The sequence below is a fragment of the Cetorhinus maximus genome, chromosome 10 (genome assembly GCF_964194155.1).
Source record: "Cetorhinus maximus chromosome 10, sCetMax3.hap1.1, whole genome shotgun sequence".
In the NCBI taxonomy this organism is placed as follows: domain Eukaryota; kingdom Metazoa; phylum Chordata; class Chondrichthyes; order Lamniformes; family Cetorhinidae; genus Cetorhinus; species Cetorhinus maximus.
The window spans coordinates 125,325,335-125,342,098 of record NC_135888.1 but is presented as its reverse complement, the minus strand read 5'-3'; the positions used below and the strand labels follow the sequence as shown (position 1 = coordinate 125,342,098).

At 45.9% G+C, this 16,764-nt stretch overlaps 1 protein-coding gene across 7 annotated transcripts in view; it reads right to left on the bottom strand.

The window, feature by feature from the left end:
- Nucleotides 1-4,639: 4,639 nt before the first annotated feature.
- The window catches only part of LOC144685992 (fibroblast growth factor 1-like), a 54,367-nt gene continuing 42,242 nt past the window's right edge, over nucleotides 4,640-16,764 (bottom strand). For all 7 annotated transcript variants that reach the window (XM_078551092.1, XM_078551095.1, XM_078551091.1 and 4 more), the window contains exon 4: nucleotides 4,640-6,087. In XM_078551092.1, coding sequence (XP_078407218.1) covers nucleotides 5,893-6,087 — 195 coding nt within the window. In that variant the 3' untranslated portion in view covers nucleotides 4,640-5,892. The remainder of the gene's footprint in view (nucleotides 6,088-16,764) is intronic.

The window sequence follows — 16,764 nt, the reverse complement described above, 5'->3', positions numbered from 1 at the left end:
TTTAACATTTGAGGAATAATCACTTGACCCAGGTCGTGGTGGGTTAATGATGCCATAGAATCATTCCTCAGCAAGATTAACTTCCTTCAGTTAAGGAAGGAGAAACAAGGAAAAAAGAAAGTATCATTTCACACATTAATGAGTAATAGCCAACAACAGCCATAAAATAAAACCCGAGGGTTTCATGAATGGCTTTTCTATGGCTTTCCCTCAGAAATAAAAATGGCTGCAAGTAAGGTTTAACTGGGTTAAACCATAGAGTTTAATGTTCAGATTTTGGCCAGCTTCGGTTTCAAAGTGATCCACCAGCGACAATAAGTTCCCATGGTACTGTACACCAGCACGTAAAGGGGAAGAGTTTTGAAGTATCAGATATTTGAATGTATTTTGGAAGTGCTGATCCCAGTCTCGATATACAAATCCCTTCAGATAATATGCAATCATCCTTCTGTCATCATCATTTCAATAAAACAGCAAACATTAGCTCCTTCAGTGCCTTGCTAGGTACATACGTTGTCTGGTGCGTTAATGAGGTATATCAACAAAGACTGCAACACAGTCAATTCATGGTCTGTGTGTCAGTCTCAGGTGAGGTGGCAGCAGAAGAGCTACCATTGGGAAATAAAAGGAAGGGAAAGGTTCAGCTGGGTTTTCGCCGCTTGATTGTTGTTCACTCCACATCGACTTTCTAGAGATACCTACTGGGAAGTCAAAGCAAAGTGAGGGCAAAATTGGGTTTGGCTCTGATGTACCCCGCCATAGGTCTTGTGGCACAGTAGTAGCAACCTTACCACTGGGCCAGAAGCTCCGGATTCAAGTCTTGGTCGCCACAGAAGGTGCATTCATAACGTGGCCAAACAGGTTGATTATCAGCCTGTAAATCCTTCCAATATGTCCGATGGCCAGGTGGTAAGAGTGGGAGAGTTTCCTGGTCAGCCATACTGCAGAAGGCAACGGTAAACCACTGCAGTACTTTGCCAAGCATAATCATGGACCAATCCAATGGAAGTCCAAGGTCACCAACCGGTACCGGAAGAAGGAGGAGTATCCTCCTGTACCCTGCTGGTGCCTTGCACAGCAGATCAGTTGGTCGCACTCTTGCTTCAGAGTCAGAATATTGTGGGTTCAAGTCCCACTCCAAAACTTAAGTATTAACTATCCAGGCTGACACTCCAGTGCAGTACTGAGGCAGTGCTACAATGGCATAAGTACTGTCTTTTTGATGAAATGGTAAACTGTGGTCCTGCCGTCCTACCAGGCTGAAGTAAAAAATCTCATGTCACTATTTCAAAGAAGAACGGGGGAGCTCTCTGGCCAATATTATTCCCTTAATCAAAATCACAAAAAATAGATTATCTGGTCATTTATCACATTGCTGTTTGTAGGAGTTTCCTGCATTAACAGAGGTATTGTCTTTTGAATGAGACATAAATGAGACCCTGTTTGCTCTCTCAGGTCAATGGTAGAAGATCCCATACACTATTTCAAGATGAGCAAGTGCCTTGGCCAATATGTATCCCTCGATCAACATCATTAAAATAAATTATCTGGTCATTATCACATTGCTGTGTACAAACTGGCTGCCACGTTTCCAAATTACAAAAGTGACTACACTTCAAAAGTACTTCATTGGCTGCAAAGCATCATGGGATCCTGAGGTCACGAAATGTGCTAGATAAATGCAAGTTCTTTCTTTTTGCTACTACTGAATACATCAACAGCTTGCATTTGCATAGTGCCTATAATGTAGTGAAATATCCCGACGCACTTCACAGTGACATTATCAAACAATCCACTTCAAGTTATTCTTTAATTTCAAAAAACATTCAGTTCCAGACAGAGGGCTTCTGTGAAACTGTGAAGTGATGTTAGATTTAAGACTTCTTTAGTGATCTAGTAGGTGCTTGTTCTTTTGACCTGTGTGTGACTGGAGGAGCTCAGCAACAGGGGGACACCTGCAGCTATAATGATCACAAGCTGCCATGTAGGTAGTAAGAAAGAAAGGCAAAGCGAGGGGCAATTTCCAGTGATTACTAGTTGCAGCCGGATGGCCTCATTTTGAACAGAAGTTTTTTGTCACATTTTAAAGCTGAGTTTTACAATCGCACAATTAACACGCGATCTCTCGGCAACTGGGACAAAACTTATTTGCTAATGTGTCATCGGAAAATGACTACCTTGTGATTAATTTTAAAAGCCTTAAGATTCAAGCGAGGGCAGAGGAGACACACGGAAATAGGGTGGTTTATAAAAATAAACCATCGAACATCATGGGACTCATAACTCAAGTGTGTTGAAGTCATGAGTACTTTATTTTCCATAAATCACTGGGTCCCAATGTGATTTCTGTTTATAACAACAGAGTCTTGGTAAAAAATATGTTTTCAAGACAACTTCTTTTTTTGGTTTAAAAAATGCAATTACCTGATTGCTTTCTCTTCTGTAGCAGATGAAGGATGTGGAATTAATATGTTGGTGTAGCAAGCTCTGAGGTTCGATTTAACAGGTTGATATTTGAAGCTCTATGATTGACCCCAGCGCCTTGGACAAGGGAAGGTGAAAATCAGCAGGGTCTCCATTTTCAAGCACTATTCAGTCAGCCCTCTTGAACATGCACGGGAATGATCACTGAGTGACTACCTTGACACAGGCACGATGGGTCTGTGCTGTATCTTTCCAGGATTTGTTTTGTGATGTATTATTCGGTAGCCCGCTGACCCTGAAAAGGCTGAAGTACCAGAGTAGGAATCCAGCGTCCGTAGAAGCATATCTGAGTCAGTTGTTCATGGAGAGCCATTTCCAACAAGTGCTATTCACGTGCAAACACTTATCTTGCTTGTGCAAGTGTTTACTCGGTTATTCTAGCGCTGGTCCCATTAGCGGAGGTCTGTAGACAGGATCTGGGTGATGATGGGGAATGGAAGCTGAGTCGGTAAAATAGGTGAAGGAAAATGAAGAGAGTGTGACGTGAGAGACTGAGCATGAGGATTTAACAAAGAAAGGACTTGCATTAAAAAAGCACCTTTAGCCACGGGACAACCCAAAGCACTTTGTAGCCAAGAAATACTTTTGCAGAGTAGCAAGTGTTGCACCCTTGCTCAAAAAAGGGTTTGAAGATAAGACCAGTGACTGCAGACCTGTCAGTTCAACCTTGGTGTTGGGGAAGCTTTTAGAAACGATAATTTGGAAACAATAGAAATGATGCATCATAAGGTCGGAATTTGGGAAGTTTGCTGATGATTGCACAATGTTCAGCAACATTCCTCAGATACTGAAGCAGTCCATGCCCATATGCAGCAAGACATGGACAACATTCAGGCTTGGGCTGATAAGTGGCAAGTAACATTCGTGCCACACAAGTGTCAGGCAATGACCATCCATAACAAGAGAGAATCCAACCACCTCCCCTTGAAATTCAATAACATTACCATCGCTGAATCCCCCACTATCCTGGGAGTTACCATTGACCAGAAACTGAACTGGACCAGCCATATAATGCTGTAGCTACAAGAGCAGGGCAGAGTCTGGGAATTCTGCGGAGAGTAGCTCACTTCCTGACTCCCCAAAGCCTGTCCACCATCCACAAGTCAGGAGTCTGATGGAACACTCTCCTCTTGCCTGGATGAGTGCAGCTCTAACAACACTCAAGAAGCTCGACAGCACCCAGGACAAAACAGCCCGCTTGATTGCCACCCCATCCACCACCTCCAACATCCATTCCCTCCGTCACTGATGCACAGTAGCAGCAGTGTGTACCATCTACAAGGTGCACTGCAACAACTTGCCAAGGCTTCTTCGACAGCACCTTCCAAACTAGCTAGAAGGACAAGGGCAGCAGATGCATGTGAACACCACCACCTGCTAATTCCCTTCCAAGCCACACACCATCTTGACTTGGAACTGTATTGCTGTTCCTTCACTGTTGCTGGGTCAAAGTCCTGGAACTCCCTCCCAAACAGCACTGTGGGTGTACCTACTCTACATGGACAAAAGTCATTCAAGAAGGTGGCTCACTACCACCTTCTCAAAGACAATTAGGGATGGGCAATAAAAATGTTGGCCTAGCCAGCAACGCTCATGTCCTGTGAAAGAATAAAAAAAGTATTCAGGTCCAAATTAATAGTCACTTGGGCAAAAATAGGTTAATTAGGGAAAACCAGCACAGATTTATTAAGGGCTTAAGGATGAGGTAACAGAAAGGGTTGATAAGAGTAATGCTGTTGATGTGATGTTCATGGGCTTCCAAAAGATGTTTTGGAACAGATCTGTGAGCAAACTTAGAGCTAATGGAATAAAAGGGACAGCAGCAATATGAATATGCAATTAGATGAGTGATAGGAAACAGAGTAGTGGTTAATGGTTGTTTTTCAGACTTGATATATTTAAAAGATTGAGATCTTAGGGTATAGGGCACAAATTCAAAATTTGTGACCGATATAAAACTTGAAAGTATTGTGAAGTGTGAGGACGATAGGGTAGAACTTTAAAAGGATATAGAAAGTGAATGGGCAGAGAAGTGGCAGATGTAATTTAATGCAGAGAAGTGTGAGGTGATTCATTTTGGTAGGAAGAACTCAGGGAGACCATATATTATGCAATGCTATTAGCACTTCTCACTAATCATTTGTGATATCCCAAACACTTTATCATGTCCCTTTATTACATAATTTCAGGTGCAATAACATTATACAAAGAAAAATAAGATCCATGGATTTCACTATTATGTTTTAGTGATTTCAACCAAACAATTAAGGAATAAATCCATGCTTACAGCTTACAGAGAGCACAGTGAACTGAACACAAGGCATTCTTCTGTCACCTTTCGGGCTGGCTGCTTAAAGCGGATGAGGTGACAAATGCTGATATGTAATGTTCTAAGATTCAAATATGAGGGTAGACTTTCCTGAGTGCTCATTCAAAACGAGGTAACTGGCCCATCATGCTCATGGGCAGTCCGTCTGCGCTTTTTAAATTGTAGGCGCCAGGGTTGCCAACTCTCCAGGACTGTCCTGGAGACTCCAGGAATTAAAGATTAATCATTGCCTCAAGCAACACAGGGGAGGGAAAAAAAATCATAAGGACATAAAAAAGATTTTTCATTTCCTTTCAACACTTTCATTTATCAGTTACAAACCATTAGAACAAGGAAAAAGAAATGGTCTTTTGACTGGGTGGGGCAGTTGGAACAGTGAGGTCATACGATGAAACCAGAGTGCATCCACCAGAGTTGGCAATCCAGGGCACACCAACTACCTCACTGCAGATGAGGACTCAGAAAATCTACTCTTGAACATCAGTTGTAGAAAGTGTCAATGACTGGCCCAACTGCTCAATACAGGTCCCTAGTGGTCCACTACTCCCATGGTTGAGAAGGTATTTTCCTTAATCTGTTAATGAGCTGAACACTCCGAGTTCCTTCTCTGGTCTGTTTGGCTTAGTCAGGAATTGTCCTCCCTCAGTAGCCCGGGCCAGCGACTGCGAAAATTATCCATAATCCCCACTCCCAATCTCTATGCAGCTACTGCTGCTGCCAAATATCCCCTGTGTAAGTATCCAGGGAGGCCAGGATTGGCTTGGCTCTGGTGCCCGTGACCGCCTCTCGCCATCTGGGCTCCTATGTGAAGGATGGTCACATGAAAGCCAGAAGGCACGTGGTGCAGAAGGAGACATGCCCTCCGGTTCCCCCAAGGAGAGTCAATGCTTTCAGCGTAAGGGGTTAGAACAGGGGCGAAAATAAGGGGATGAAACAATACAGGTGGTGCTTTCATTGCCTGTCATTATCACCTGTCTCTGCGACCACATCGACCAGCGACTGCTTAATCGATGTGGAGCATTTCAGTACATGCAGAGGCTGCTTCAATCAGGTGGCTATTTAATGCTGCATTTGGACTTTTAATCACTTGTAACTTGCATGGGAAGGAACAGGATGGCTTTCTGTCCGGCATTAGTTCTTGGTCCTGGTTTGGCATTTCCGTTCTTTCGAATGGCGACATACCAGTTCCTTTCTATATACTCCTTAGACTTGTAGGTGTTATAACCATTCTCTTCTAATGTTTCCAGGAAGAAACATTCATCTGTCGGGTCTGGCTGTGTGGAAAACAGAAAGAATAATAACAATTAACAATGAAAAGAGCTCCCCCAAATGGCTTAGTTGATAATGACACCCTGCCCAGTGTGACACAGGTCAGGAAGATCCCAGTTTGCACATTGGAAGAAAAATAAATGAAAGACTTTAATTTATTCAGCACCTTTAAAGACCTGAGAGTGTGATGGTGAGAACCTCAGAAGGGTATTACAAAGAAGTCTGTCCGCAAGCATGACCCAGACCTCCCTAATGCTTGCCATTTCAACACTCCACCCTGCTCTCATGCCCACATGTCCGTCCTTGGCCTGCTGCATTGTTCCAGTGAAGCTCAACGCAAACTGGAGGAACAGCACCTCATCTTCCGACTAGGCACTTTACAGCCTTCTGGACTGAATATTGAGTTCAACAAGTTTAGATCATGAACTATCTCCTCCATCCCCACCCCCTTTCCGATCCCCCTTTTTCCAATAATTTATATAGATTTTTCTTTTCCCACCTATTTCCATTATTTTTAAATGTATTTCCATCCATTGTTTTATCTCTACCTTTTAGCCTATTTCGATTCCCCCCCACCCCACACCCCACACCCACTAGGGCTATCGGTCCCTTGCTCGTCCTGCTTTCCACCCTTAATGTCCCCATTAGCATATTTCTTAGCTAATATCACCACCGTCAACACCTCCTTGTCCTTATGTCTATGACATCTTTTGGCTATCTCCACCTATCACTGGCCCTCTATCCAGCTCTGCCTGTCCCACCCCCACTTAAACCAGCTTATATTTCACCTCTTTTCTATTTTTCCTTAGTTCTGATGAAGAGTCATTCAGACTCGAAATGTTAACTGTGTTCCTCTCCGCAGAGGCTGTCAGACCTGCTGAGTTTTTCCAGGTATTTTTGTTTTGGTTCTAGATTTCCAGCATCCGCAGTATTTTGCTCTTATATTACAAAGAAGCTTTAACTCGCTATTTCTGGCTGACAATGGTTGCAAACTTTTCAGCTTTTTTTGGCTTTAGCACTTGTGCTGGATTCTGCTATCGAGGATGGGGATGTTCATGGAGCCGCCTCCTCTCATTATTTATTTAATTGCCCATCGCCATTAGTGACTGGATTTGGCAGCACTGCAGAGCTTTGCTCTAATCTGTTGCTCAACTCTGTCTAGAATATGCTGCTTCTGTTGGTTGGCATGGATATGTCCCTGTCTTGTAGCTCCAGCAGTTTAGCATCTCATCTTCATCTACACCTCATGACATTCTTTGTCTATATTCTTCTTGAAGTTACAAATTATGGTTGAATACAATTCTGCTGCTGCTAATGGCCCAACTGTGCCTCATGGATGCCCACTTGAGTTGCTAGATTTGTTCTGAATCTATCCCATTTAGCACACAACATGATAGTGGGTGTCCTCAGTGTGGAGTTGGGACTTGGTCTCCACAAGGAGAGTGGGGTGGTCACTCGTACAATACAGTTATGATCCTAATCTTATGCCTGATCCTAAAGAAGTAAAATTAGGGAACCAACTGTTTCCAACGGTTGTATGGTCAGTAACCAGAGAGCATAGATTTAAGATGATTGGCAAAATAATCAGGGATGAAACTCATGGTTCAGTTTTGGAGTGCGCTGCCTCATCAGGTGGTGGATTCAAATTGAATGGTTGCCTTCAAAAGGGAATTAGATGAATGTCTGAAGAAGAGAAAAATGAAGGGGTATGGGAAAAGAGCCAGAGAGCGCAACTAACGGGATTGCTCTTTGAATGAGCTGGTGCAAACTGACCAAATAGTTTTCTCCTCTGCTGTACTAGTCTATGATTCTAGGGCCTTCCTACTGCTTTACAGCCGATGAAATATGTTTTAAGTGTACTCACTGTTGCAATGTTGGACATAAGAAAATAGGAACAGGAGTAGGCCATTCACCCCACTGAGCCTGTTTCACTGTACAATTACAGACTATGGCTGATTTGTATCTCAATACCTCTACCTGCTTTGATTCCATAGCTCTTAATGCCCTTACATAACAAAACGTTCAGCTCTGAAATCACAGTTCTGAAATTTTCCATTGACCTAGCCTCAACAACCTTTTGAGGCAGAGAGTTCCAGATTCCTACTACCCTTTGTGTGAAGAAGTGCTCACTGACATTGACACGGAAGGAGTCCTGGACCTGCACCCCATCATCAGAGGAAATAGTTTCTCTCACCTACCCTGTTAAATCTCTCAAATTCTCAACGGCCAGGATTTTATGGCCCGATGCGGCGAGTCATTTAAATCTCCACTCAGTTCGGCGGGGCCGTAATATCTGCCGGGTGGGAGGGGCCATAAAATCCTGACCAACATTTCAACTAGCTCACTCCCTAATTTTCTAAATTTAAGGGATTACAGGTCTATCCAACCTCTCCTCATAAATTTAGCCCCATTAATGCTAGTGCCATTCTGAATGCTAATGCTGCGTCCTCTCATCTCATCCAGGGCTACGTTTGGGGCTGTTCCAATTTCCTTCAATACCCATGGGCTGGGAAGGAAAGAAAAAACAGCCTTGGTTCCTGTTCATGAATGTCACCCAATGATCCTATCTGAATCTGGACCGGTGTGAATAATAGGTAAGGGCAGGGTGAACCGAGCTGTGATGTCCTCACCCACAGTTAAATGACCTGCCAGTGATCATTGTCAGGATTCACATATAACAATTACTTCGAAAAGCTAATGAAGGGGCTGCCGGGAGCTGTAGAATTGTAGTGCAGTCTGAGTCAGTGCCTCCAGGAGAAGAAAGGAGAAGTTTAGGAAACGTCAATAAATAATGAATTGGTTTTACTCTAAACACAGGTCTTGGTGTGGAAAACGGAAGAGCAAGAGGGGACACTCTTGGGAGATTGAAATTAAGCAGTAAGAACCAGCATTCATATTGTGCCTTCTCACAACCTCAGGACGTTCTAAAGCATCTCACAGTCAATGATTTACCTTTGAAGTACAGACACAATTGTTACGTAGGCAAATGCGGCAGCCAATCTCCACAACGCAAGGTCCGGCAAACAGCCAATGAGATGAATAACCAGCTCGTCTGTTTTTGCCGACATTGGTCAGGGAGGGTATCAATCGTGGCATTAGAGAAACTCCCTTTGTCTAGTGCTAAGAAATCTTTTACATCCAAGTGAACAAGCTGAGAGGGTCTCAGCTTAATTTATCCAAAGGTCAGGACCACTGCTAACATGGCATTCCCTTGCAATATCAGTCTGGAATCCATAACCTTATAATTTAGAGACAAGAATATTATTAACTGAGCCAAGTTGGTTCTCATAAGATATGTATTACATTCTGATATTTCCCTATTCATTATACTAATATAAGGTGATACCCATTTATTTTAGCCTTTGTTAAAATAGTAGTTAGAAGAATTTTTAATGAATTAATTAATGCAGTTATTCCTGATATCATAGCATACGTTGCATTGTTAGGGCATCATACGGATACATTTACTCTTCCTCAAAACTGCATTGCACTATATTTTTAGGAAAATAGGAACAGGATAAGGCCATTCAGACCCTCAAACTTGTTCCACCATTCAATTTTATCATGGCGGATTTCACTCCATCAATACGCCTCCATTCCCTTAATTTCTCATCTAACAAAAATATACCGTGCTTAACAAAAATCAGTTCTGGGAATATTTAATGGCCAGATATCAAAAACGTTCAGTTTTCCCAGTCCTTACATGTCACAATGTCCTGAGCACAGTTTATGCATAGGAAGATTCACATCTTTAAAAAATATTCTGCTTTTCTATTCTTACGACCAAAGTGAATAACCTCACACTTTCCCAAATTATACTCCATTTGCCACCTTGTTGCCCACTTACTTAACCTGTCCATATCTCTTTGCTCCTCCCCTTCCCTGAGGAAATTATTTTAAAGGGCTAACGAGTAATAAGTGCTGAAAACAAGATTTAACGCAGAAGCATCAGATTTCTGCTGGTCTCTTCTCTCCAGGAAGTGTTGATCCATCTACTTCCACCTCCGTAACATCGTCTGACTCTGCCACTGCCCCAGCTGTAATCCTAATCCATGACTTTGGTCACCTCTAGATTTGGCTATTACAATGCACTTCTGGCCGACAGCCCATCTTCTACTCTGTTTAGACTTGAGCTCATTCAGAACGCTGCTGCTCATTTCTTAACTTGCTCATCCTGTTCACCATCACGTTGTGCTCACTGTTGGCTCGTGAGCTGGAAACACCTCAACCTCTGAACTCTAATCCTTGTTTTTAAATCCTTCCATAGCCTCGACCCTCCCTATCGCTGTAACCTTTGCCCATGCTACACCCGCTGAGATCTTGAGCTCATCCAATTCTGGCCTCTTGCACATCTCTTATTTTAATTGCTCCACTGCTGGTGGCTGTGCCTTTATCTAACAAAGTCCTAAACTCTGGAATTTCCTCCCTGAGCCTCTCCACCTCGCTTTCCTGCTTAAAAATGCTCCTTCAAAATAACTCTTTGACCAAACTGTTGGCTATCAGCCTGGAATATTGCCTTATGTGGATCCGTGTCAAATTCTGTTCAATTGATCCTGCAAAATGCCTTGGGGCATTTCACTGGCTAAAAGCTTTATATAAATACAAATTGTTGTTGTTGAGCTCCATCATTGCCTCTGTTTTCTCCTCTAAGTGGACATGAAGCTTTGACATTGTGGCTTACTGCTAATAGCTGAGCAAGGTTACTGAGCAGCTAGTGTAGAAACATAGGAATAGGAGCAGACCATTCAGTCCCTTTAGCCTGATCTGCCATTCAATTAAAGGATGGCTGATCTGTATCTTAACTCCATTTAGTGGCTTTCATTCTGTAATTCTTAATACATTTGCCTAACAAAATTCTATCAGCCTCAGTTATAAAGATGGGCAGATCATGAGACTGAGTTAACTAAGGTAGTACAAATAATCTGTGTTTGGAAAATGCCAAAATCACCAGGAGCTTCTCTTCTTGAAAGCTAACAAGCAGCCTCTATAAGATGTCTATTTTGTGCTTGACTGAAATGCCTTTTCTCAAACTCCTCATGAAGACTCAGATGTAAACAATGGCCACAATTTCAATTCTCTTCTGCCTGACAGAAATGGTGGAGGAGTGGGTGTGGGGGGAGAAGTTGGAAAGAAAGCAGTCACTTGCCCCCTCTGATCCCTGCTGCTTCCTCACTCTGTCCTGAGTTTAACCTTCTGTTTTGTGCAGGCAAGTGGGATACTCACAGTTATCAGGACCTGATCTCCATTTAACCAGAGTTAGGAAAACAGTAATGACTTCCCCATCAGGTCAGATCTGTCAGGAGAGGATTCATAGTCCAGAAGAGGCCTATCAAGGTAAGTTTTAAAATTTAATTTTAGGTTCCCTTGTGGGCCAAGGGAAACAGACGTCTTTCTCTGGCCCTTATGCCATTATGGGCTCTTCTGCCAATGGCTCCCAACACCACCACTGGGAGAGATGGTGGCATAGTGGTAATCTCACTGGACTAATAGTTGAGAAGATTGGGCTAATGCCCAGGAGACAGGGGTTCAACTCCCAACACAGCAGCTGGTGGAATTTAAATTCAATTAATGAAACCTGGAATATAAAGCTGGTCTTGGTAATGATGACCATGAAATTATTATCAATTGTTGGTTCAAAATGCCATCTGGTTCACTAATGCCCTTTAGGAAAGGAAATCTGTCATCCTTACCTGGTCTGGCCTACATGGGACTCCAGACCCACAGCAATCTGAGAGAACAGAGTTCACGTTTCGAGTCCATAAGACTCTTCTTCAGAGCCTCATACAGGCTCAAAACATTAACTCCACAAATGCTGCCAGGCCTGCTGAGTTTTTACCAACATTTTTTGTTTTTATTTCAGATTTCCACTATCCTCAATACTTTGCTTCCACCACAGAAATCTGAACTGACCTAGCAAGCCACCCAGTTTGAGGGCAATTAGGGATGGGCAACAAATGCTGCCCTTGCCAGCAATGCCCACATCCCATGAAAGAATGAAAAATACCACCACTATTCCCCCAGCCGTGGACCCTGATTAAGTGTCCAGGCTTCCTCTTTTCTCTATTTAAGTGACTCCTGAACTGTTACCAGGGCTGCAGCCTCCTGCTGCCTGAATTCCTGACCACCCGCCAGGTAAGTTGACTGGCTTCAGGACACTGAGAAAATGCATGGAGGTTTGGCCCAGCCATCATCTGGGCCTCCATGTTGTCAGAGTCCCCTGGTGTCCCAACGAAGGTAGGGCTCAGCACACCCTGAAAAGCCAATGCCTTGGGGCAGAGTTTTGAGTTCTGTGTGTGGCGGCGGTCATTGGGCCTGGGAGCGGCTGGTCCCCGACTGCGATTTTACGCTGGGTGAGCCAATTAAGGCCCGCCCAGCCTGGAACGCAGCTCCTCACAGGTTGGGAAGGGCCGAGCTGGGGGGTGGGGGCCTTTCGGCCGCTGGGTCCAATGGTGACCCAGCGGCCAGGTTAAAAATGGCCCAGGCAGCACCTGGAAGGCTGCCAGCGAAGAAGACATCTACGATGTTGTCAACAGGAAATTATAGCTTCCAATGCGGCTGCAGACGCCAGGCGGGAGGGCAGGTCGGGTGGGCACTCAGCTCCCCCCCCCTCCCCCCCCCGCCCCAACCCTGGTTTTCTGATGAGTACCTCGCGGTCCTCCTGGAGGGGGTGGCTGCGAGAAGGGGTACCCTTGTCCCCAGGGATGGAAGGAGGAGGCCACTGCACCTTTCCAAAAGAGCTTGGGAGGAGGTGGTAGCGCTGATCAGCAGCCATGATGTTTTGCTGTGCACCTGGGCCCAGTGCCATGAGACGTTTAACAACCTGCTGTGCCCAGGGAGGGCCAGTACCGTGTTGGCATCGATCAGTGGGATGAAGTGTTAAGGTCTGGCCGTTCCCTCACCCCCCATGCCCGTGGAGCTCAGGGGTGTCAGAGTCTGCATGCCAACTGTCAATGACACCGGAGCTGGCCAAGGGGGTGAGCCCTGGCTGCTTGGACTGAGTGCCTTGTGGCTTGAGGGCCACGACTTGGATGTGCCCTGCAAAGTGATCCTCAGGTGGCGTTGGCCAGGCCACACTGGTGCTGCAGGTAGAGAGTGGACTAATCAGTGCTCCTTTGTCCTTTCAGGAGAAGATAGCCCATAACAACATTGAAAGATTGCAGACTGGCGGAGGACCCCCACACCTCCGAATAGGATGGGAATAGAGGGATACGGACCCCGGAAGTGCAAAATGTTTTAGTTGACGGGCAATGTGATCAGCGCAGGCTTGGAGGGCCGAAGGGCCTGTTCCTGTGCTGTACTTTTCTTTGTTCTTTGTAATCCTCACAAAGTATGAGCATGATGCCATGGTGATGGAGAGTCGGCATGCACCTTGGTCAACCAGCCATGGAGAGGCTGGGGTGGCAGACGAAGGTAAGAGTGCAGTGCACAAGGGTGAGAGTTTTGGATGGTGCAAGCATTCTTGTGTAGCCTCATCATTGACGGGAGCCTCAAAACTGGATTCCCCATGGATCATTGAAAGACGATGGAACCATGATGCAGGTCTCCATGGTCTCACCAGGGTACCTGGCATACATAGTGATAGTGTGATGACTTAAGCTAATGACATGTTGTTCTCCCATAGATTTGCTACCACACACCCAATCGCAGGACCCCGAAGAGCCACCCTGACGTCAGAGGACCACCAGGCTCCAGATGCACATGCGTCACACCTGCTCTCTTAACCAGGCACCAGTACAGATACCAGCACCTCGGTGGGCATTAGATCAGCGGCTAGAATTTTGGTGCACATTGGTGAGGTTACCTCACAATTGCTTGAGGTGCAGGCGGAGGCAGAGAATTTCCCAGGGTGCCGGCAGTTGGAGGACTGCTGGAGACCAGGACGATGCTGAGTTGAAGGCAGATGATCAGCCTCTGGAGTCGTCAATTAGGCGGCAGATGCTGGATGTCTAGTGAGATATGTGGGAGGATCTGGCAGAGATCCATGAGGATTTGCGTGCCATGGCCTCCATTATGAAGGAGTCCAGGCGGAGCATCAGTACCGCGTTGACCCTCATGGCCGAGCGCACTGCCTCCTCCATTGAGAGAGTGATGGCTCTCATGGAGAGGCAGCTCCAGGGACAGAATCAAGGGTTCCTGGAGTTGCGCTTGGACCTGCAAACCCTCACACAGGCACTGACCTCAGGTGGTCGGTTTCAGTGTAGGAGATAGATGAGGCCCCCAGTATCCCAGCCAAGTGCCTGTCCATCAATGGTGAGCAGGGAGGCCCAGAGTGACCAGAGCTGCCTGCCATCTCTGCAGGCGATTCTCAGGGCACTCTAGCTGATGGCAGCAGCCCCTCTGTCCCTCTGCCAGTGGTCGTGGCATTTGATGAGGCTGCGGTAACTGGGGAGATGCCAGCCGTGGCACTGGCCGCTCCTTCCCAGGTGGGGCAGCACTGGTTCCACTGGCCAGAGGCTGACCACCAAAGTTGTCAAGGCCAACAGGACAGCAGAGTCAACAGGCTGCCTCCAATGCCAGTGCCAGCGATGGGGGGCCACCAAGACATAGCACTCGCAAACGTAAGTTTAAGGTGCCATGAGAACAAGAGAGACTGGTTATGGGTGATCTTCTGTTGTGCAATGTTTTGTTTATGTGCACTGGCCTGGGGTTGAAGACCAGAGAAGGCTCTGTTAATTTGTTTGGACTGTCAAAATGAGATAAATTTTCTTTTGCCGTAATGACCTGAACATGCTTCACCTTTTTTATTGAATGTGGTGCAGGGTATGCCAGTATGTAATGCTGGACGTGGGTGGGTCACAATTTTATTGCATAGCCACTGACTGGACTTTGGGGTCAAAGGAAGGGGTCATTTCAGACATCCAGGATGGAGGCGGCAGCCCTGGCATGAGGTGGTAGCACCTATTTGGCAGCCTAGCTTAAGGAGCGTTGGATCAAGTGTCCCTGGTACCCCTGCTTCCCTGGAGGTCTGCCTCCATTCCCTCAGCGTCCTCCTCACCGTGCTCCTTTTCGGACTCACTATTGGATTCATCATCTGTGGCCTGTGGAGCTGTCAAGATCCTCTTTTTAAAAATTCATTCATGTGATGTGGCCTCCGCTGGCTGGGCCAGCATTTATTGCCAATCCCAAGTTGTCCTTGAGAAGGTGGTGGTGAGCTGCCATTTTGGACCGCTGCAGTCCATGTGGTGTAGGTACACCCACAGTGCTATTAGGAAGGGAGTTTCAGGGTTTTGACCCAGCAACAGTGAAGGAACGGTGATATATTTCCAAGTCAAGATGGTGAATGACTTGGACGGTAACTTCCAGGTGGTGGTATTCCCATCTACCTGCTGCCCTCGTCCTTCTAGACGGTAGTGGTCGTGGGTTTGGAAAGTGCTGTTGAAGGCGCCTTGGTGAATTCCTGCAGTGCCTCTTGTAGATGGTACATGCTGCTGCTACTGTGCGTCGGTGGTGGAGGGAGTGAATGTTTGCGGATGTGGTGCCAGTCAAGTGGACTGCTTTGTCCTGGACGGTGTCAAGCTTCTTGAGTGTTGTGGAAGCTGCACTTATCAAGGCAAGTGGGGAGTATTCTATCACACTCCTGACTTGTGCCTTGAAGATAGTGGACAGGCTTTGGGGAGTCAGGAGGTGAGTTATTCGTCACAGGATTTCTAGCCTCTGACCTGCTCCCTTGTAGCCATAGTATTTATATGGCTAATCCAGTTCAGTTTCTGGTCAATGGTAATTCCCAGGATGTTGATAGTGGGGGATTCAGTGATGGTAATGCCATAGAACATCAAGGGCGATGGTAGGATTCTCTCCTGTTGAAGATGGTCATTGCCTGACACTTGTGTGTCATGAATGTTACTTGCCACTTGTCATCCCAAGCCTGGATATTGTCCAGGTCTTGCTGGATTTGGACATGGACTACTTCAGTGTCTGAGGAGTCGCGAATGGTGCTGAACATCGTGCAATCATCAGTGAATCATCACTTTTGACCTTATGATGGAAGGAAGGTCATTGATTAAACAGCTGAAGATGGTTGAGCCTAGGGCACAACCCTGAGGATCTCTTGCGGTGATGTCCTGGAGCTGAGATGACTGACCTCCAATAACCACAACCATCTTCCTTTTTGATAGGTGTGACTCCAACCAGTGGAGAGTGTTCCTCCTGATTCCCATTGACTCCAGTTTTTCTAGGGTTCCTTGATGCCACACTCTGTCAAATGCAGCCTTGATGTCAAGTGCAGTCACTCTCACCTCACCTCTTCTTCCAGTGAGCCCCCCCTTGCCATTGCCAGATTGTGGAGAGTGCTGGATGCAATCACGATCAGTGACACGCGCTCTGGGGGATATTGTAGTGCTCCCCCTGAATGATCCAGGCATCGGAAGCCAATCTTCAGAAGACCTATAATTCTCTCCATCACCACCCTTGTGGAGGCATGGCTCCTCTTATTCCGCTGCTCCACCTCTGTTCTTGGGTGGCGGAGAGGCGTCATAAGCCACCTTTCCAAAGGATAGCCTTTGTCAACCAGCAGCCATCCATCCAGTTGAGCTGGAGCACTGAAGAGTCTCAGCACCTAGGAATGTCTCAGGATGTAAGCGTCATGGGATCTGCCAGGGTGCCTTGCACACACTTGCAGAATCTGCATCCTGTGGTCGTACACTATCTGCATGTTCAAGGAGTGGAATCCCTTCCTGTTGATG